The sequence below is a fragment of the Harpia harpyja genome, chromosome 15 (assembly GCF_026419915.1).
Source record: "Harpia harpyja isolate bHarHar1 chromosome 15, bHarHar1 primary haplotype, whole genome shotgun sequence".
Classification (NCBI taxonomy): Eukaryota; Metazoa; Chordata; class Aves; order Accipitriformes; family Accipitridae; genus Harpia; species Harpia harpyja.
Window position 1 is genome coordinate 13,899,127 of NC_068954.1, and position 22,931 is coordinate 13,922,057.

The 22,931-nt window shown below is 36.5% G+C and overlaps 1 protein-coding gene across 2 annotated transcripts in view; it reads left to right on the forward strand.

The window, feature by feature from the left end:
- Positions 1–22,931, forward strand: part of NBAS (NBAS subunit of NRZ tethering complex) — a 191,999-nt gene that overhangs the window by 56,837 nt on the left and 112,231 nt on the right. For both annotated transcript variants that reach the window (XM_052810054.1, XM_052810055.1), the window contains exons 27-33: positions 618–680; positions 1,247–1,369; positions 2,885–2,987; positions 5,308–5,531; positions 10,773–10,885; positions 14,384–14,497; positions 22,280–22,393. In XM_052810054.1, coding sequence (XP_052666014.1) covers positions 618–680; positions 1,247–1,369; positions 2,885–2,987; positions 5,308–5,531; positions 10,773–10,885; positions 14,384–14,497; positions 22,280–22,393 — 854 coding nt within the window. The remainder of the gene's footprint in view (positions 1–617; positions 681–1,246; positions 1,370–2,884; positions 2,988–5,307; positions 5,532–10,772; positions 10,886–14,383; positions 14,498–22,279; positions 22,394–22,931) is intronic.

Below are 22,931 nucleotides of genomic sequence, written 5' to 3' on the forward strand. Positions count from 1 at the left end.
TTGCTGTGGTCATGTGTGTATGTATGCTTGTGCTGTGTACATACGCTTGTGCTGTATATGTGCTCTACCAAATAATCCAACAAAACATGATTTACAGTAGCAACCTAGACCAAGGCTTCTGTATTAGTTTCTTAGACTTTTATATATATGGTGAATTGAGACCAAGAGTTAGTGCTATCTTACTGGTCTTGTTAGTCTTGTTACAGTTAGTAGCATCTTGCACTTAGCTTATAAGCAGCAATATGGCCCTGTGAGAGAGGTCTCTATATAGAAGACCTATATGAAGGACAAGTAATTCTCAAGAAAGTGAAAGCATGAGGAGATGTAAACTATTCTCCCTATCTTTTACATGTAGGAAGGAGAGAGGCTGAGAAAAGTCTAAGGCAGAAGGAGAAGATCGGTTCTTGGGAGACTGAGGGACCTCTCAATTTTAGCTATCCTTCCAGCAAAAAGCCAACAGTTTTAATCTTTTCAAGCAAACGTATATTTGGTTTTCATCAAGGAATGTTTCAAACTGCTTATCTTTATAACTATGTAATATGAATTACATGAAGAAATTACAAGAAGTATGGAGAGAGAGGTATATATTATACAATTAATATTAAATATCTTTACAGGCCTGAAACAGATAAAACGAACACTCTTCATGATGAAGTAGATGAACTGGAACAAATTCTTAGGTATTTAATTTTGCTAAAATAAATAATGTATCCTTACAGAAATCGCTAGGCATAGCCAAGAACTTCGTTTATGACAAGAAAGCAGCAAGAATATTTATCTTGTTTTTAGTGCTGTCAACAAGATAATCTGTAAATGTTTTTGTATTCAGAACTTAGAAATTTTGAATGGTTTTAGCTATTTGACTATTATAAAAATAAATAGATATTTTCCTTGGAATAGAAGTATCTCTCTCTTTTTTCTTTTTTTTTCTTTTTTTTTTTTTTTTTTTGAGGGAGGAGGAGGTTACCCAGGGAATTTGTTTTGATCTTGATACTCCGTAATGCTTTGCATGATGAAAACCTAAAAGCTATGAAGATATGTCATCAGGTTATTAATGATAGGCATTTACCCTACAGTATTAAATTGTTTTTTTTAGTAAATAATGTTACTCTGGCTAATCCATACTCTTATGTTTATGGAGACTGTTTGCATTTGCAGTACACTGTCTGAGACAGCTTTAAGACTGCTGCAGCAGAGTAGTTGTACAACTGTGCAGGATTCAAAAATGTTGACTATTTGTTTACAGCGTGTCAGAGCTGTTAGAGAAACATGGACTTCAGAAACCTGTTTCCTTTGTAAAAGACACAAAGAACAATGCAGAGGAGGCACGGAAGCTGATGATTAGGCTGACGAGGCACACAGGTCGCAAGTTAGTATTCAAAGGGGAATGGGAGATAAGGGGGAAAGGGCAGTAAAGTAACAGTACTTACCGTCAAAGAGTGTACCTGCCTCTTTTGTTGCAGTAGGGAACCGTAGTGTTCAAACTGAACACGGTGTACATAAAACACATTTGTTAAACTGAAGATTAATATGATTAGTGTTTTGACTGCATTCTCCACATTCAAAAAACTCAGTCTTGCTTCAAACCTATTTCAGTATGTTTGTGTTCAAGTAAACAAGCCTAAAAGGCGTACTGGCTGCAAAATACTGCAAAATGATGAACAGTGAAAGTTAACATGTTGTAAATGAGGTCCTTTAAGACCTAGTTAATTTTTTTGAGAGTGTAAGATTTGTAAAATAACGCTTTCTGGCTTTTTGGCATGTTTTCTTAAGAGCTCTTCTAATAGGGTAATTTATTGATTTTACGTATTGATTCTACCTCTTATATTTCCAGTATAACTTTTCAATTTTTCTGTTTAAGAACTACTTTATTTAACTCGTCTTCCAACTGTAGATGAATTATTACACGGCTCTTAGCATAAGCAGATAAAAAGATTGAACCCTTGGAAAAGCAGCCATCACTGCAGGGGTTTTTTTGTTGATTTTTTTTCTTCTTTAAAGTAAACATGTACAACAGTTTATCGGTGATGGTAGAGTAGTATTTAGCTTGGACATGCGGAAAGCTTTTTAAGACTTCTAAAAACCTTTCTTTAAAAAGATCAAGTCAATGCTTCTGTAGGAAAAATGTTGATTTTTCACTTTTTTTTAGAGATCCTTTACTTTGCCAGAATGCAAGCTAATGCCACTTGAGAAAATAACTATTAGCTGGACTAGCTTGTGTAGCTTAAAGTGTTTTCTAATCTGAAAGGCTCAAGATAATGTCAAAAAACCTTCATAATGTTTTTACGAGTAAAAGTTTTGATTGAGCACGTGAAGTTGTATATGAGGCTTTGTGGGTAAACAGAGATCCATGGATCCAGAGGGTGAAGAATCTGAATACCATTCCAGTTTAAGGAGCAAAATAACTTGCAGGTCTATTCACCTGTGACTACATGCAATTGACTAGTCCTTTGAGATTGCCTACAGTGAACAGCACTTTAATGATCCTCAGTTGCTGTTACAAACTTGTTTTTACCCAGCTGTTCTTGGATCAGCAGGAAGATAGCACTTCCAACTTTCTGATATGCTATTGGAAGTTATCAAAACCTGCTTGGGGGATCTTGATAAAGATTGCTTAAATCCTTGTCTTATCCCACAGAAAACAAACAGTAAAAACACTTTGGGTACTGCATTGCTGTCATTAAACAATTTTTATCCCACAGACACTGTTTTAATGTTAATACTAAAAGCATTCTGTCTTTAAATCGCTTTTGGTTAAAAGTCCAATTATAGATTGAAATAGTGTTTGAGAATCGTATTTTTTGTGATAGAACTGTAGTGTTATCTACTGCTTTTCTTCAAATTTGTTGAGGAAGAGAGTATTTAATTTTAATAATGTTTGTAGGCAACCATCAGTCAGTGAGACACACTGGAAGGAATTGCTCCAGGATATGTTAGACATGCAGCAGAAAGTATATACATGCTTACATTCAGACACTTGCTATGAGGTGAGTTTTATGTTTTCTTATTGATTTATGTCCCAAGTAAGCTACAAATTCTCATTTCATATTGTTGCTCACAAATGTAAGTACCTTTTCATGTGTTATGTTACTTAGTTGTCTACTGGTTCTTTTACGGTATTTTTGTTCAGATCAGAAACATCCTATGTTAATTCATTTCATCAAAAGCACCTGTAATAAATATCCTGTATATTTTTTACTAGAATTCAACTTTTCTTAAATTGAGTCAACTTCTTGAGACTTCGTAATTCTAGGTACAAATGTGTTTAGTAATAAATGCTTAAAACTAATGGAAATAAACAATCTTTTAGCTAAATGTTATCTTCAGCCAAGCATTTCTTAAACATGAAGTTCTGGTTTGATAATATTATCCAAGATTATTATAGGATTATGGACTTTCTACTGCTTGTAGTTGAAGTAAAATAACATGAGATAAGAGATCTAATTTCATTGAAGGACAACCCCCCCCCCCCCCCCGGGCATGTGCTTAAACCCCAAACCTGTGTCAATAATATTTGCAAAGGACAGCTATTAGACTGAGGTAGAATTTGCTGTGACATGTATTGTTTATCTACATTTTCACTTCAATATACTGTAGTTTACTACAGAAACAGTACTGTGTCCACTATAATTGGTGTTTAAATAGTCACATCATTTAAAAGTTTAAGAGCGTTTTATTACAGTTTGCAGATTTAATTGCTTATGGCTACCAATCAGATAAGCTCTTAGGAGAAGTTTTGAAAGCAAATTAGAAAAAAAAAATTGAAGGGAAAAAGCAATGCTATTCAACCCATACATAAAAAAGTCACTTTTTCTCTGTAGTTGTACAATTTGACATTGCTCAAAGAGATCTGCAATGTATTTAATGTTCATGGTTTTGTGATAGACAAAGGCATAGTGTACTTGGAATTTTTTTAAGTGCATTTAAAAAAAATTATATTACTAGAGCACTCTGAAAATAGTAGCATTTGCTTTGCTCTGATCTTAATATAGGTTTTTTTTATTAATATTAATTTTTTTTTTAACCGCTGTACCGTATGATTAAAAAAACACAACAAAGGGTTTTGGAAAAATGATCTAGGAATGCTGACAGTGCTTTGAAATGTAGTGCTGTTGTATGCAATTATACTTTGATAACTTCAAAATTGAGAAATTGATGAGAGAGTAAGGATTTGTAATCACATGTGAGGTTTGTATTGGGATCTTTTTTAGCATGATGGTTACTCTATTCTGCTTGCATACAAAGTGAATACTGTCCTCTTGAAGGACTTCATGTCCATAAATTTTGAGAGAGGTAAATTGTATGTGACCTTTAAGAAAGAAGGGTCAGCTATCATACTTTGCATCTTTCACTATTGCTTGAGGATTCATAGATTGTGAAATGGAAGATGATCCAATTGTATGATCTTTTTTTTAAGAAGCGCTGGACTGTGTTCCTTTCCAGAGCATGAGATGGTTGGGAGAGGTTCTTCCTAGTGAAGAACTACTTTAATTTCAAGATGTGATTGGACAGGGTGCTAGCTAATCTCATCTATGCCCCCTTTCCCACAAAAGGTTGGACCAGATGATCTTTTGAGGTCCCTTCCAACCTGGGTTCTTCTATGATTCATTGATTCTATTTAATTTGTTAGGAAATTTAAAACCTTTGACAAAGGCCATATTGTTGCAGCTGTGCTATTTTCTGAAATGATTAAACGTATATGTTGCTCTTCATTAGGATAATACTGACCATATTTAAAAAAAATATTTATTTTTGTAAGGAATTGAGATTATTTGGAGCGTCTTATTTTCAGGTCAAAGTTTTGCCCACTTTAAGTTAGGTGTTTTGTGGCAGATGCAGCATGGTATTACTATGCATTCTTTGAAGATAGTCGTGATTGAAACTTAAAAATTTCTTATATGCTCAGTTCTAAATAGTTTTAGTTTCTTCAGGGATACAAAATTTCTTCTCATATGTTGTTAGTTTTAAGGTCTTAATACTGAACTGCCTTTTCAGATTTTTACTTCCTATTAACACCTGAGAACGTAGGTATAAATAATTTCTGATCTCTAAGTTATACTGTAAAAAGGCAGTTAATAAGCTTTTTTCTGCAGGAAGTAGAAATAACTAACTACTAGTTAATTTTAGCTTTCCTTAAATAAATTGTGGAAATACTCTCCTTGGTAGAAGTTACATGTTCTGCTTGGACTGAATATATTCTTTTGACTTCAAAGATCCTTTTATTCAAAGGGGTTGGTTCTATACAATGCAGATAAGCTTACCTGAAGCTGCTGCTGCAGATAATTAAATTATTGTTCTTTCTTTTAGATATTCACAGAAAGTCTTTTATGCTCAAGCAGTATAGACAATATCCACTTAGCTGGGCAAATGATGCATTGCAGCATTTGGTCAGTGGATCTACCAAGTTCATCAAAAGGGAAGCCACAGTACCGAGTCAGCTACGCGAAAAGTATTGAACTAGTTTTGGCTGCTGGCAGAGAATATTTCAATTCCTCAACGAGTTTGACCGATAGCTGTATGGATTTGGCCAGGTATATTTATAATTATCATATATGTAAATACATATTGCTCTTTTAATTGAAACTTGAATTTTCTGTGTAAGGGGGGTGAATCTTACATATAATCTCTTCATGTAAAATTACGTGGTAAATGGAAACAATATCTTTGGCTTCTGTAAGATTTTGTTGTTGTTGTAGGAGTTTTTTTTCGGGGGGGGTGGTTATTTGTGGTTTTCTGGGTTTTTTTTTTTTGTTTGTTTGTTTGTTTTCTTTTTTGTGTCTTTTTTTTCTCTTTATTTTCCCTGCCTTGCTTTGTGTATGTGTACACCATTGCTGTCCCTGGTAGTTGGAATGATCTGTTACAGAATTCAGGTTGAAGAGGAAGGAGAAACATGCAAGACTTTCTCTGTGGATAAGAAGCTTTTTGTGTGTGTCACTTGAACCTTTTCCACATTACGGCATTGAACCACAATTGTGGCCCCCAGTTACTATCACAATAGAAAATAGCATTTTGCTGATTTGTTTAATTTCTTTTCTTACTTTGGTCTTTCCTGATTCTAAGAGTTCATTTGAGGCTCTCTGTCTCCCTTTGTTACATGAAGAAATAAGCCAAATAATTCTTCAGAAAGGAATTCAGACATAGAGCAGCCTTGGATGTTGCAATGTGGGTGTTCATCTTGTATAGATTTAGATATGGAAGTATTTTCTTTTACAGTTTAGATGCAGATAGGTAAAATAATTGGGTATTACCTATGTGGAATATTGATGCCTTGGCTTACCCTAAATATTGAAAAAATGGAGGCATGTCTTAATATTTCCAGCCTTTCCCTTTTATTTTAAGAATTTGCTGTTTCATTAGTATTGTTGTTATAGAATCATAGAATGATTTGGGTTGGAAGGGACCTTAAAGATCATCTAGTTCCAACCCCCCTGTGATGGGCAGGGACTTCTTCCAGGTGAAAGCCCCATCACCTCCTTATTTTCCATGTACCTTAGCATAGTTTCAAGGAGGATCTGCTCCATCCTCAGCAGATGGTGAGACTGACTGGCCTGTGGTTCCCTGGGTCTTCCTTTTTTCCCTTTTTAAAAATGGGGGTTATGTTTCCCCCCCTTTTTTTTTTTTTCAATTAGTGGGACTTTGCCAGACTGCCATGACTTCTTAAATATGATGGATGAGTGGCTTAGCCACTTCATCTGACAGTTCCCTCAGGACCTGTGGATGCATCTCATCAGGTCCCATGGACTTGGGCCCCTTCAGGTTCCTTAGATGGTCTCAAACCTGATCTCCTACACTGGGTGGTTCTTCATTCTCCCAGTCCCTGCCTTTGCCTTCTGTGTCCACAAACCAAACAACAAAAACCAAAACAAAATCCCATAACAGAACAAAAATACTTATGTCTCAGCTACAAAGGAAGACTTGTCTTTATAACGTACTAATTTCACTTAGGCATGAGTACACTTACCTACTAATTACAAGAAAAAGATGAAATTATTTTTCTTGCCCTCAAGATACAAATTCATCTTAACCCATAATGGTATGTACATACATGTTACCAGATTTTTTTTGAGTACTGACTATAGTAATACAGTCAAACTGTTTGCAATTAATTATCCTTTTTCAAATTCAGAAATTTTCCTCGATAAAATATTTTTACTATAAAGTTTTATGGATTGACAAATGATATATTTTCCCTTAGAGATTAAAGGAAGAATATTTTTGCAGTTTGCCTTGAGTGATTGTTACATTCTCCATAACTTAACTAGAAACTGACTGAAAAAGCATTGTTTTCTTTTTTCTCCTTAATCACTCATGGCTTCTTCCTCTCTCCCATCCCGAATGCACACACACATAAATATATATGATGAGGATGAGGGGTTTTTTTCTTCATTTTCATGGGGTTTTGTTGTTGGCTATTTTAGTAAAGGCATTATTGTCTTAGGTCAAAGTTGGAAGACAGTCACTTTTACAGTGTTAATTATATAATGCTAGCTCTATTTCTAGCTTTTTATTGAAAACACAGTTTATTAACTGTCATTACTGTTTATAAGCACTCAAGGTAAATACTTGCTTTGGAAGCCTAAAAGGCCCAAGAGTCACTGGCTGCTTAAAATTTATCTTTTTTTTTTTTTAAATATATGAATATTTATATGAATATAATTTATTAGTATTAAATCAACTGAGCCTTTTTACATTCTTGACACCAGGGCTACTAGATACACTGTACAAAAGTTGTGATCACAATGAAGCAGGTGCATATACTGTTTTAATTTCCAAATTAGAACTGAATTTTATCTGTATGCGTATAATTGTCACAGTTAAAATCTATCTGTTAGCTACTTACTTGCTGGGGAGAGGATACTGTAGTGGTGGGATTTCCTCTATGCATAGGAGAGAAGCCCTCCTCTGGGCTAAGCTAGGAGGCAGAGAGGTTGGTTGGTTTTTGCAGGTGAGTAGCTTAATTTTGGAGCAGCAGGAACAAAATGCACAGTTGTTTGGAACAGACCTTTTGGGTCAGCAGTCTAGTCCTTTGCTGTTGCATGTGGCACTGTAATATAATGTAGCCTCACCTCTGTGTCTGGGAAGGCCGGGGAACAGATCCTCCTAGAAGCTATGCTGAGGCACATGGGGGACAGGGAGGTTATTTGAGACAGCCAGCATGGCATCACCAGGGGCAAGTCCTGCCTGACCAAACTAGTGGCCTTCTATGATGGAGTGACTACATCAGTGGACAAGGGAAGAGCCAGAGATGTCATCTATCTGGACTTCTGTAAGGCCTTTGATGGAGTTCCCCACAACATCCTTCTCTCTAAATTTGACAGAGATGGATTTGATAGATGGGCTGTTCGGTGGATGAGGAATTGGTTGGATAGTTGCATCCAGAGGGTGGTGGTCAATGGCTCAATGTCCCGATGGAGATCGGTGACAAGTAGTGTCCCGTAGGGGTCTGTATTGGAACCAGTGCTGTTTAATATCTTCATCAATGACATGGACAGTGGGATCGAGCGCACCCTCAGCAAGTTTGCAGATGACACCAAGCTGAGTGGTGTGGTTGACACACCTGAGGGTTGGGATGCCATCCAGAGGGATCTGGACAAGCTCCCGAACTGGGCCCATGTGAACCTCATGAAGTTCAACAAGGCCAAGTGGAAGGTCCTGCACATGGGTCAGGGCAATGCCCGGTATCAATAAAGGCTGGGGGATGAAGGGATTGAGAGCAGCCCTGCAGAGAAAGACTTGGGGGTACTGGTGGATGAGCCGGCTGGACATGAGCCAGCAATGTGCACTGGCAGCCCAGAAAGCCAACCGTATCCTGGGCTGCATCAAAAGCAGCGTGGCCAGCAGGTCGAGGGAGGGGATTCTGCCCCTCTGCTCCGCTCTGGTGAGACCCCACCTGCAGTCCTGCGTTCAGCTCTGGGGTCCTCAGCACAGAAGGACAGGGACCTGTTGGAGTGGGTCCAGAGGAGGGGCACAAAAATGATCAGGGGGATGGAACACCTCTCCTATGAGGAAAGGCTGAGAGAGTTGGGGTTGTTCAGCCTGGAGAAGAGAAGGCTCCGGGGAGACCTTACTGCAGCCTTCCAGTAATTAAAGGGGGCTTATAGGAAAGATGGAGACAAACTTTTAGCAGGGCCTGTTGCAATAGGACAAGGGGTAATGGTTTCAAACTAAAAGAGGGTAGATTTAGACTAGATATAAGGAAGACATTTTTTATGATGAGGGTGGCGAAACACTGGCACAGGTTTCCCAGAGAGGTGGCCGATGCCCCACCCCTGGAAACATTCAAGGTCAGGTTGGACGGGGCTCTGAGCAACCTGGTCTAGTTGAAGATGTCCCTGCTCATTGCAGGGAGGTTGGACTAAATGACCTTTAAAGGTCCCTTCCAACCCAAACTGTTCCATGATTCTGTTAATCACTATGAAAAACTGATTTAATGTTGTCATAAAATTAGGGTTTATTTACCAATTTTTTTTTCCCCCAATCTGCTATTGAGTATCTTTTCTATTAGGAGCCTCTGGAAATACTAAGTATCATTGTTCTTAATATCTCCTAAGGGTCCATGATCAACTTTTATCTTATGGTTTTACAGTGGTATTTCAAAATACTAAATTTATAGCTTGAATACTTGCTATGAATGTGTGACCATGTGTTTATTCTGTTTAGTAAGATGTTTTGGTCCTTCTCTGACTTTTCTCCAGTTAGTTGTTTCATGGTAACTTAACTTATTTTCATGAGTGATTATCCCAGTGTGTAGGTCTCCTAGTAACCTTCCTGTTTGAGTTGGTTTAGATGGAATGTGTTTATCTAGTTCTCTCTCTTTCCACTCCTGTTCTAATCTCCATTTCACCCTGAAATGTTTGTCAGTGCTCCTGAAAAATGTGATGGGTTCAGATGGGAATGTAGCTAACATACAATTTTATTTTTGATGTAAACATGTCTATTTCTTAATTAACATGTAGAGATAAAAGCTATATGACAAATTGCACAAATAATAGACTTTCCTGATTTAATGTGCATGGTGAATTAAGCCATTTTAAATCATTTAGACTATTTTCCATGTGGATTTTTTGTTAAACATGTATTAATAAAACTACATATGAACACTACCAGAATTCAAGTTTTAATAAAAAAAAATTATCTAAAAGCTGATTATGTCAATATTATATTCATAAAACAATGAATTTTTGAAAATGTTTATTTTAAACAAACTTGTTACTAATATTTGTATGCATTAATTCATCTTCAGAGCAATTTTGCGGTGGTTTTTTTTTCCTTTTAATCAGCTTTGTTTTCAATTGCTGAACCTGGTTGAGGAAACTGAATTTGTGACAATGGCTCTAACATTTCACTTCCAGTAAACTTTTTACAGAATTTTGCTTTTATCTTGTAGTATATGGCAACACCAAAAGGCAGTAGTGATATGAGAAATATTTCCTTTAATAATTACATATTTAAGTACATATGCCTTCAACATCTTTTGTTAAATTCATTGCAGGGTCTAAATACAAGAGGGTCTAGGTGAAGTTCCTGTCACAACTAGGCGAAGAAGATTGTGGCAATCCAAGAAAAGAATTTTTTTAAAATGTTTAGCCAGCCATAACAGAGATATAGTGCCGAACACAATGTGTGTTACAGGACTGGCAAGTATTTTGATGTTTCATAAGCACAGCAAATTACTTTTTTTTTTTTTTTCTTTCACAGGTGATCTTCTTCCACAAATTTAACTTTGAATTTATTCAACAATTTTTAGAAAAATTTGTTTCCTTCCTGTTTAGGTGCTGTCTACAACTTATTGTAGACTGTCCAAGTGCTATTGAGGAGGAGCTAGATCTCATTCGTGCTCTGGGCTACCTTGAAGAATTTGGCGTGAAAATATTACCATTACAAGGTACTGCATATTTTTATTCTTTATATGATTACTTGAATCACAGGCATAAATACGCATGACAAATGCATCCCTGCCTCCAAACAGCTTATAGGCACATACTGAAAAATTATTTCAGTTGAAAAGACATTTTTCAGTTGATGTGAGATAAGAAAGATATCTGCATATGGAATCTGTGTTTTGGGACTTATTTTTAGCAGGACTTTTTAATAATCTTCACTTGCTCATGTGCTGATAAGCTTTCAAATAATGGGTGGGAGAGAGGTATTTCATGGGTAGGCAGTTTTCATGTCTCCACTGGGCTGTTTCATTTTGAAGTGTATAAAGCCCAATGACAATGGAAGTGAACTTTTACAAGGTGTTTCTTCTGATGACTTGTTTAAAATTTTAACTCTGTTTTGGAGCTCCGGGTCCAATGGTATGGAAAGTTGTTGGGCAGAAGTTGGAAAGAAAGGATGATTATGGACAATGAGATAAAGGGAAAAATTTAATATATTGCAGTACGTCTTATTGCTTACAGATTGTGCCAGACTAACAAAGTTCATTGCTTTATGTGGCGGGTTGACCCTGGCTGGATGCTAGGTGCCCACCAAAGCTGCTGTATCACTCCCCCTCCTCAGCTGGGCAGGGGAGAGAAAATATAACAAAAGGCTCATGGGTCAAGGTAAGGACAGGGAGAGATCATTCAGTAATTACTGTCATGGGCAAAACAGACTTGACTTGGGGAAATTAGTTTAATTTATTACCAATCAAATCAGAGTAGGATAATGAGAAAATAAAAACTAAATCTTAAAACACCTTCCCCCCCACTCCTCCCTTCTTCCCAGGCTTAACTTTATTCCTGGTTTTCTCTCCCTCCTCCCCCTAGCAGCACAGGGAGATGGGGAATGGGGGTTGGGGTCAGTTCATCACACGTTGTCTCTGCCGCTCCTTCCTCCTCAGGGGCAGGAGTCCTCACTCTTCTCCTGCTCCAGTGTGGTATCCCTCCCATGGGAGACAGTCCTTCACGAACTTTTCCAACGTGGGTACTTCCCACGGGCTGCAGTTCTGAACTGCTCCAGTGTGGGTCCCTTCCATGGGCTGCAGTCCTTCAGGCACAGACTGCTCCAGCATGGGTCCCCCACGGGGTCACAAGTCCTGCCAGCAAACCTGCTCCAGCGTGGGCTCCTCTCTCCACAGGGCCACGGGTCCTGCCAGGAGCCTGCTCCAGCGTGGGCTTCCCACGGGGTCACAGTGTTGGCCAGCGGCAGGTCAGTCTTGGAGCCGGCTGGCATTGGCTCTATCGGACGTGGGGGAAGCTTCTAGCAGCTTCTCACAGAAGTCACCCCTGTAGCCTCCCTGCTACCAAAACCTGGCCATGCAAACCCAATATGCTTTATTAACAAAACCCCCACTTTTCTAAGTGAGAGAAATACAAGAGAGCTCATCTGCCTGGCTTTCAGTGAAGCTTGAATGTGTGTTATGTGGGCAACTATGTGAAACTGCATGAACACTGGTATTCTAAGCCAATTCTTGTAGAGTGTTTTCAAGAGCACTGAGTTCCAGTGAAACATGCTGATGGTAGTGTTTTATTTCTGGCATTGTGCAGAGAAATACTGGGATTTATGGGAAGCTCTTGTGGGTCTGTGGAAAACGAAGTGGATGTTCTTAGTGGCTGTTGTTACTTTACTTTGGTGTTCTCTTTTTGTTGTCTTTGTTCTCCCAAGTATTCCTTCAAACTGAGCTGATGCTCCATATGTTATCTTCAGAAATCTTACCATTTCTGGACTGAGAATAAGTCTGGTTTCTAGATCTTGCAGTATTCCACTGTTGACTTCTAGAGCAGTATTATTTTTTTAATCAGTTTGTTCAGTCTGTAGAAAAGTACACATATATTTTCTTCATCTTTTTCGGTGTGGATGTGAAGGTATCATTTAAAAAAAGTTGCAACATAATATTGCATTTAATAGTATGTGTAATACAACTGATCTAGATTAATTAGAATATGTGAAGTCATGCCTGTAATTTCATTAATGATCCTGTCTTATCCTTTCTTCAGTATTTTTCATGTAAATCAAATTGAACTAATAAGATTAAAATTATGTTTTAAAGTTTTAATGAAAGCCTTTAAATGGTCAGTTACTTTGATAGGATGTCATTAAAATAACATTAAGGATCAGTTATTCCCACAGAAAGAATTAACAGTAGATTTTTATTTGTATTTCTGTGTTTAGTTTTCTGTAGAGCTTCTCCCCCACTTGTATTTTTAGCAAACTCAGCAGTTGAGGTTGTGAACTACTTTATGATGTGTGTGATGTGTTTAAATAAAATCTGGTTTAGAGACTCCTTATTGACATAAAAAGTGAAGAGAAGTCCATCTTAATGAAAGTGTTTGACCCATGGTATTATTTCAGATTACTTTCAGTTATGTTAGATATTTCAAAATATCTTGCTTGTACAGTCAGTGAATGAAAACATTTTACTGCTGTATACTAATACACGTGTGTGATAGAATATTAAAAATGAAACTAAAAGTGTAGCCTTTTCCTGCTCCTGCATTCTTAATTTGTTTTAGTCTAATTTGATTTCCAGAACTTTATTAATAGGGTTTTCATTATGCAAGGGCTTCTTTGCTCTTATTGAAAGGCCTAATGTCATATGTTTTAAAGTCTGTATTAGCATATTGGGCTTATCCCCCATGCAGACATTAATGTCTTACTGAGTGTTAAAGGGTTAAGATCTGTGTGCTGTTCCTCTGTGTTCTGAGAACTTGCATGGTATGAAAACGTTAGTTTTTTAAAGCAGCAGCCTGAAGTTAGCCCCCTACTAACTAGTTAAAAAGAGCACTGAAATTGATTCATGATATTAAATTATACAATTAAGGTAATTGTTTAATTATTGATAAAATCTTTTTGAAACACAGTACTAATTACAAGCTTCTCAGGATATGGTTGACACAACCTTGTGATTTGCAGGCTATCCCTCTACTTGCTCAGAAAATATTTATGGAAATTAAAACACCCTCAAGATTTTGTCTATGACAGTTCTTTCAGTTTTACAGTAATGTATCCTGTCCACCCTAAGATACAATGTAGTGTGAAATATTAGTTACTTACAATATTCTCAATGGAAGTTAATGTCTGTTTTAACAGTCTTTCTGAGAATGTTGCAAAAATTATATTTAAAAATAAATTTGTATAAAGGCATATGGTTAGTCATATAAATTTAAAAACATTGAGTCTGAAAACCTGAAACAAAAATAAGTTTTCTTTCTGGTCAGTCTCCCTCTTCTTCCTCCCTTCCCAGCCTGACTTGCTAGAGATTGGGGTTGGATAGTGTTATTTTAACTTTCTCTTTATTGGTATAATTGAAGATCCGAATGCAAGTAACTTTGGGCTGGTTTTCAGATTGCGTTTGCTTTCTTATACTCCCTAGCACTCTTTCTGCGTCTACATTGTTAACGAGAAGTACAGCAGAAGGGTTCATTTGTACAGTCTCTAACACCAGTTCTTCTTTCAACAGTGCGTTTATGTTCGGATCGACTTAGTCTCATCAAGGACTGTCTTGCTCAGTTGTCAACGAACTATAGGCAGTCTGCTAAGCTCCTGGGACTTGCAAATTTGCTAAGGGTTGCAGGTAAGCTGTGTTAATAAGACACTGGATCACAATGCAGCATGCATTTGTGTTATGCTTTAGGACATTTGAGTTGATATTACAATGTGTGTTCAAGGATATCACTAAAAAGTCATCTCAAAAAGCAGTCATTGGGGAGGAATAAAATATTTTATACATGAATGAAATATTTTATTTGTAATAAAACATCTGATATTGTCAGCTGCTCTGACGTTCCAGTAATACCTAAAATAAAACCAGCCTTGTCTAATCTGGATTTTGAGTAAAAGCTCATTTCAGATTGGACGAGTTGTGGCTGAGAATATTTTGTCTTACAGTTAATTGGTAGTACTAAAACTCCAGCATCATATTGTCCCTGTCAAATAAGGTAGTTTGATTTAATAGAAGTCCCATTTAAGCTAGAGGTGAAAAAAAGTCATCTGTAATGCATAAACTTTGGCTCTTGGACTTTTGTGTATGCTTTGTATATCTCCTTTTGCACTAAAAATAATGCGTTAGCGTTAGGTTGAGTATTCATTTGAGGAGCTGAGCATCTTCAAGGATTGAATCCTAAAGATACTAGAATTTTTTTTTCTTTTTAAGATAGCCTACTTAAAATATCTGGCAGACCTTTTGATTTTGAAAAATACTTCATCAATGCAACTGCAAATACAATAGTGCTATATTTTTATGATGTAGAAATAGAATATAGAAATATAAATTCATATTTTATGCAGCATGGTATATAAAATCGGTGCATTCTGTCTTTGTCACTGGTGCATGCCTGGCTAATTCCTTTCTCTCTCTATTTGTTAAATCATTTAAGAATTTTTTCTTATGTATTCAGGAAGCTTAGTATTGGCAATTTTTGCATAGTATTATATAGGGAGGGAGATATTCAAGGGGATTGGGTGAGGTTATGAACAGAGGTACAGAAGTTAGGTTTTTGACCTCCTGAGGTGCCTAAGTCCTAAGGAAAGGAATCGCTGGAAATGTTGTCGTGACTCTGGTAAGCTCAGTGCTCCTGTTACATAGTGCCGCTACATGAAAAATGGCAGAGGGAGGGGGATGGTACTATGTTAGGTAGCTGGATCTAATCTATGTATTTGTTAATTTCACATGTAATTTCCTGTTCTGTAGAAAAACTAGAATGACAGTCATAACTTCTCTTTTTTTTCTTTGCTTGCAAGACTTTTGGAAAAAAAAAAATCTCCATTGGTTCATAAGACAAGATTGCTGTACAGCTCTTTCCCTCTCTTCTCTGCTTCCTCCCACATAAAGTTAAAATCTGTCAATTTTTCTTCTTAATATTCTGGGTCCTTTAGGCTAATGCTGCTGATTTTTGTTTTATCTTCTCTTTGAATCTAAATGATTTTCTTTGCATGAGAGAAGGAAAAGCAAAATCCACATGGATTCTATGAAGTTTAAAAACACGAAGTATTTTGTCCAGTAACGTTAGTTGTAGATCAGCAACTACAGTGCCCTGGTATGTACCTTTAAACAGGGAACAAACTCATGGCTCCCATCTCTAGAAATCGAAAGATGAGAGGCAATGTATGTTAGGTAGAGAACTTCAGGGAATTCATATAGAGTTCATTGATATGGTAATGTCTGTGTGCTAGTGTTATAATCACAGTGGCACTTACTGAGACACCACTGAAAAGAGAGATTTAAAAGAGGTATTTAAAGCCAGATGACAAAATGACCTCCTGATTTTCTCTGGCTTGTGGTTACCAGGGTGGCGAAAAACTGAAGATGAATGTGCGAGGTGGTTAATTTTTAAGCAGGTGAATGATTTAAATACTACTGCTTATGCTACAAATTACATATTTATTTTAAGAGCGTTGTGCTCTCTGATTTTAATGGTTAACCTCGGGAATAATGCTAATGGTTGTTCCTGTGGTAAGTGTGGAACTTTAGTAGTAAAAGTATATACTTCGAGAGTAAATCTTGCTAAGGAATACACTACTTTGACACTTGCTGTTCTTGTCTCTTATGTTAAATAAATAACTCCGTCGCTTTCAAAGTTATCTTTTGGTTATAGAGTAACATTTATTTGAAAGGGAAAAATAGCAAGAAAATGTTTCCAGTAGTGACTTTTTGTGGTGGTGGGATGTGGTGGGACTTTTTTGTGTTGGTTGGTTGGTTGGTTTTTAAATAAGTAGTTTTAAGCTTTTGTGATTAAAAACCATTTCACTGTCATTGAGGGATGACTAGTCGTATTACTTATATAGAAATACTATTTTCTGTACAGGATGTTCATTTATAAGCAAGATAATGGATTCAGTATGAGAATGCCATAGTTGTGAATTTTATCTAAACTTATTTGTTGTAGGAGATTGGCTATGGAAAACAGGTTTCTTCCATATTAAGAAACTCAGTGTTTCTTTAATCTTTTTTTAGTTTTTCTGGACTTGAAAGCTATAAACAGCATACCACTATTACTGCAGATTTTTTTGTGCCTGACATTCCATTCCACTGATGAGTATCCAGAATAGTATCCAAAAGCACACAAAGGAAACATGATTGTCGTCACTATTTTAAGTCATGCATGCAAATGCAATATTTTTTCAGCAGATTAAAGAAAGTCTGTAGAGCTTTACTCTTCAGTTCTCAATTACTGCTGTATGTACTTTCAGTGAGTGTGGAAAAGGTAACCTTACAATGAATTTAAAGTTGCATATGATTTTAATAGTTAGGTTAATAATACCTTTAAAAACAGATTTTAAGTGGAATGCTGGCATAGCCTTAATCATAGTCTGTAAATGAAGAATCTTGTAAAATTTAATAGTAGGTGTAAAAAAAAAAAAAAAGAAACACACCTGTTGAAGTAAGTCATATAGAAATGGTGTATCTGTATTTGTCGACTCGTAATTTAAGTTACTGAGTTACAATTAATTATTAATATGATGAAGAGTTATTTTAGGACTTGGTAACCATAAGAATGATAACAAACGCTAATATTATTCCACAAATTGGTTTTTAGCCAAAAGGGCAGTTCACACATACAGATTTTAATATTCATGAATGAGTATATTTTATTTTAAACTGAATATTAGAAAAGAAAAACCTTCCCTGCAGTTTTAGCACAGATAGTCTTTGTTAGCAAAAGTTTAAAACTACTGGGAAAGGGTAACTTGATTTCTAACAGTTTATGATGAAGGGAATCGTTTTATGGAGATATATTGGGATGAGTCTGGATATTGAAAAAGAATCTAGGGATTGAACTTTATGGACTTGCCTAATGAAGAATTAGATAAAACGCTGCTGGAAGAAAGAATTGGTTTTCATCCCTAATTGGTTTTCACTACTTATACAATTATCCTGATTTATGAGCCACCTTTGCTGTGAAAGAAGTTCTAATTTTTTCTTGTGGAACATGCTTACCGGTATTGGTTACGCATGCTCAAATTTGCAGTCCCTTCCATTCCCGATCCACTGTGTGTATCTACCAGTAGAGTGCTTTCTCGTGCTTTATCTGCTCACTGGAGGAATTTGTTTCAGCATTTTCCCCTCTTTGCTCCCATTGCTACCCCACCTCATAACGTTACTAATTGTGAAAGTCTGCTCGCTACATCTATCCATCCATACCTATATAAATTTTAAACATACATGTACATATCGAGTATATAGTATATGCTGTGTTATACTGTATATAAATATATAGCCTATAAAATACTCTGAGCATATATATTTTAATTTCAATTCTAAAAGAAAGTATTTGCTGTGCATACAAGGGTAGAGTGCACATGGTCATCCTCAAGGAGCTTTGGGAGCTGTGTTCTCTGAATACAGTTTGTTTAGAGAGCAGCACTAAAAGTGAAGACTAGAATTTATATTCATACTTGTCAAAGCTGAAATATTGCTTAGGTAATGGTATATCAGCTAGCAGCTTAATTGCTTTAAAGTATTTGATAAATGACAGTAAACTCTACTTAAGCCTCATGTCGCTACCTCTGTAAAGTAAGCACACAAGTGTTATCTTAATTTCACAGATGGGCAAAGTGAGTGAGGGAGAATGTGCTCAGCATGACAGCCAGAAAATCTGCACCTGCTCAGGGAGCTAGAGCTGTTTTGTCTCATGATCCTCACTTAATCCACACTCTTGGTTAAGAAAGGGTGTGAAAGAATTCACTTTATGGAATTACTTGCTTACAAAATAGAAGAGCAAAAAAGAGTAAAAAAAAAATGCTTAAGTATCAGAAATTAAGACCATCTTCTCTACTGTAAAAAAAAAAAAAAATCTAATGAGCATTGCTCTTTTTCTTGAGTCAGGCTCTCTAGAAATATTTTCTGCTCATTATTCTCTTTTGTTGCAACTTTCTATGGTAATTTAATTAATTTTAACATCCATGAGCTAATTCTAATAATTTTAAGCTTTGCTCACATTCCGAAGTCAAAGCTTATTTTTGAAATCCACCTTCCTCAACACTGCTTCCTCAACTTCTTGCTTAACGCATGTGGAAGTAACCATACAGATGGTTTCTGATCTCCTAAATGTAGATGACATGGAATTTCTGGAGTATACATACAATTTTGATACCATTTGACTTTTAAGTTTTTATGACATGGTTTCACTCAAGATAATGTTTTTCATCCACTCTCAAATAGCATGCATCTTACTCAAAGTGTTTCAGTAAGCTTTTTTTTTTCTTTCTTTCTATGACCCAAATTGTATCCAAACTTTTTAAAAGTATTTGAGCATCCTTTATTTCTCAAGAAAAAATGTTTTTCTATTTCTGAGCTTCCGTATTCTTCCTCTAGTCATTTGTAATAGAATCATAGAATCATTTAGGTTGGAAAAGACCTTTAAGGTCATCGAGTCCAACCATTAACCGAACGCTACCAAGCCCACCCCTAAACCATGTCCCTAAGTGCCACCTCTACACATCTTCCAAATACCTCCAGGGATGGTGACTCAGCACTTCACTGGGCAGCCTGTTCCAATGCTTGACAGCCCTTTCGGTGAAGAAGTTTTTCCTGATATCCAATCTAAACCTCCCCTGGGTCAACTTGAGGCCGTTTCCTCTTGTTCTGTCGCTTGTTAGCTGGGAGAAGAGACCAACACCCACCTCGCTACAACCTCCTTTCAGTTATGATGCCACATATGCTTGTATCAACTTCTATCTGAATGCTAAACATCATAACAAAAAGATATGGAAAGAACTTTGGAGACTTAAATCTTACTGGGTGGACTAACCCTTAGAATATAAATGCATTTTCCTTATGATGTAAGGAGGCAACAGTCTGAAGGATTGTAACACACACAAACTTTTACAGATCGTAAAAGGGAAACAAAACCTAAGATATCCTTTCCAGTTGCTGAGCTTGATTTGTTTGAGTCTGGATGTCAGATATTAACATAAAGGCTTGATGCAGAATTACTGTGTAGTATGATAATGTCACCATTTTAATAGTTTTTCCTCATTGAACCTTTCTTGGTTTTAAATCTTGGATGTCTGCCAGAATGGCAAGGGGAACAATTTAGAATTCAAAACTTTCACTTTTATAAGACTTTATTATTAAAAATACCTTCAAATGAGGTGTGACAAAGCTGAAGCAGTGAATTTTTTCATGTTTGAATAGAAGAACAAGACCATGCCTCTAAACTGCAGCAGGTAGTATTTTAAGTGACTGCACTGTTGAGGCAACGAAAGCTGCATGAAAAAGGGCTTGAGCTGTGCGTTGCAGGGGATTCACTAGTCGTGTCGGAGCTGCCGGTTGTTCTGTGGCATAACAACGTGTGTCAAGATAATGGAAGTTTAAATGAGTGAACAATGGAGATAAGATGAGCAAGTATAGCCATGGACTTGAAGGAAAACAATCCTTATATTTTATGCTTGTGCTTTTGTAAAACATGTGAAGGTGTATCCCACTGCATCAAAACTAATTAGCTAAAACACTGGGGATGGGGGACTTGTCAGTGTATGACTGCTCAAGCACAGTTAACAAGAAAACCATTCTTTGCTCCAAGTGTTGTTCCCCTCTTCCCTCAATCCCACTGATTTTTGAATAGTGATAAATAGCGGTGATTATTTTGTCTAGCTAAAATCTGAGGGACAATAGTTTGATTATTTTTCTTGCCTTTTATTTGTGTCTGCTACTTAGTCAAATCTCTCTGTAAGTAGTAAAGCTGTCAGGGTGAAGTGGGCATCAGAAGGTGAGTGGCAAGTATGGATCTCTTGCTTATAGAAATGACAGTTCACATTTAGCTTGTGTAGATAGAAGCACCTCTTTGTCATCTGTAATTGCTTTTGCCCGGATGAGAAGTTCCCAACTTCCAGAGGGCAAAATTTTGCAGCAGAAGAGCCTTGGATGTGATTAATTTGCAACATCGTGTGTTGCCAGTATATAGAGCAAGAGGCCAAAAGATAAAATGATGGGAAGCCAACCTGTTCTCCCAGCTGAGTTAGTCATGACGTGCCGGGATTAGGGGAATCTTGATTGAGTTCAGTAATTAGGGTAGCTTCACTTCCCTGAATGTCATTCTAGCACAACTGCTACATCTTTTCTTTTGAGAAAGCTTTAAAAAGAAATTTGCTTTGCCTGTGGTGATGGACCCGCAAATTAGAGTTAAAAATAACAGCTATACAATTTAAAAACATGTACTCTTTATATGGTTTTTGGAACTGGATCTGTTTAACCTTCTGAAATATTTGCGTTTCACAAGTTGTAGTAATACAGTTTCATAAACCAGTGCCCTTTTCAAATGACTTTAACAGCAGTGACTGTGTAAAATCACTTTTAATAATAGGGGAGAACCATGGGCAAGAAGCTTTCATTGAAAAAAACCTATTCATTTTTATTAGCTTCTTGCCACCCTTCTTTTCTATATTAAAATGAATAGCGTGAGATTATTTTTCCTGTGTATGTTTAGTCACCTCAGTGCATGGACATACATGCAATTTTGAGCACAAGACTGGACCAGCTGGTGTCAGTGAAGTAAATAATTTTCATTCTCTTGTGTTCAGTCTAAATTGGAAAAAGTTTAAAAAAAAAAATAGAAATAGGTGACTTGTAAAGGGTGACAGGTAGAAGTGTTATGTGTAGTGACTATAACTGTCTTTGAAAGGGAAATAAGTTGTCTGATTAGATTTTCATCTGTGAATGCTGATGTATTAAAATTAAGGTCAGGACATTTTTCTACAAAAATTCTTGATGAAACTTCAGTCAGAAAAGATCAATAGTATCTGAAGTGTTACTTTTGAGTCATAACTGGGGGGAGAGGCATTGTCCAGAAGGTCTAGTGACCAAGATGCTTGTATGGTGTGAAAAAATAGTTTCAGTTCTACTTGCTCAATTTATGAAGGTAGGGCTTTTGTAAATACCTATATCTTCCACATCTCATGAATTATTTGGCTCTGTGAAGTGGGAGTTTAAACTGGGGCTTTGCATACTGTAAGAAAACAATTAAAAAGTTCAAAATTCTTATTCTGTTACAGTTCACAGAAGTTTTTTTTTCAATGTCAGGATTTTGATTTATATGTCACTTACCTTAAATATCAGTCTATGTCTTGGCCATCGCATACGTACAGTCTTCAAAATGGTTGTTTGTTTGTTTTTTTTTTAACTTAGACATAACATGCTGTGTAGTTATTTTTAGCCAGGTATGTTGCCAGTGTTTTTTAAAATACATAATTGTTTTCAGTGTTTTTTTCAGGAAAAAGCAGGTAATTTTATTTCTGCTTCAATTTCAAGATGGGCTTTTTGTGTTGTGACATATAGTCTTCTTAAGAAATAAAGTAGCAAGCTTAAGTTGACTATTAATTCCAACTAACTAATTAAAAAGTTGAATTTTTCTTACAGGAGATGATCAGATGGAGAGAAAAGGTCAAGTCTTAATCCTTTTAGTGGAACAAGCTCTCAGTTTCCAGGACTACAAAGCAGCTAGTATGCATTGCCAGGAGCTCATGGCCACAGGTAAAGTGATTAAATGGGGGTTGTGTGGCATGGTGGTGGTGGAAATCTGACTTCTGACTCTCAGCTTACTATGAAGTATGGTACTTCAGATTGGTCCATTTCATTGAAAAATCAGTTACATTTTGTTTGTGGAAGTCAACTGACATCTCCATGGAATGGAGATGTATACAGCAAGTACTGTATGTAATAAGATAATTACAGAACTATTAGACACATAACCTTACGGAGCTTTTCTGTATGTCTCTGGGAACAACAATTTTTCATTCTTCCTATGCTGTACCCCTCTCAAACAGCTGAAAATATGTGACTGCAGCTAGTAGGAATGTGCAGGTCTTCTAGATGTCTACCTTTCTATCAAAACTCTTAAAATATTTGTGCTATTTATGTAATTTGTATATGTGAGGGTATGAGTGGAAGTAAATGACATGTGTCAAGATACAAGGACAATAGGATTTGTTTCTTTTGCTTTTTTTTTTCTGCCTTAAGATTGAGGGGGAAAAATCTGAGATGAATTGAGGTTCTAATATATCAAGTGATA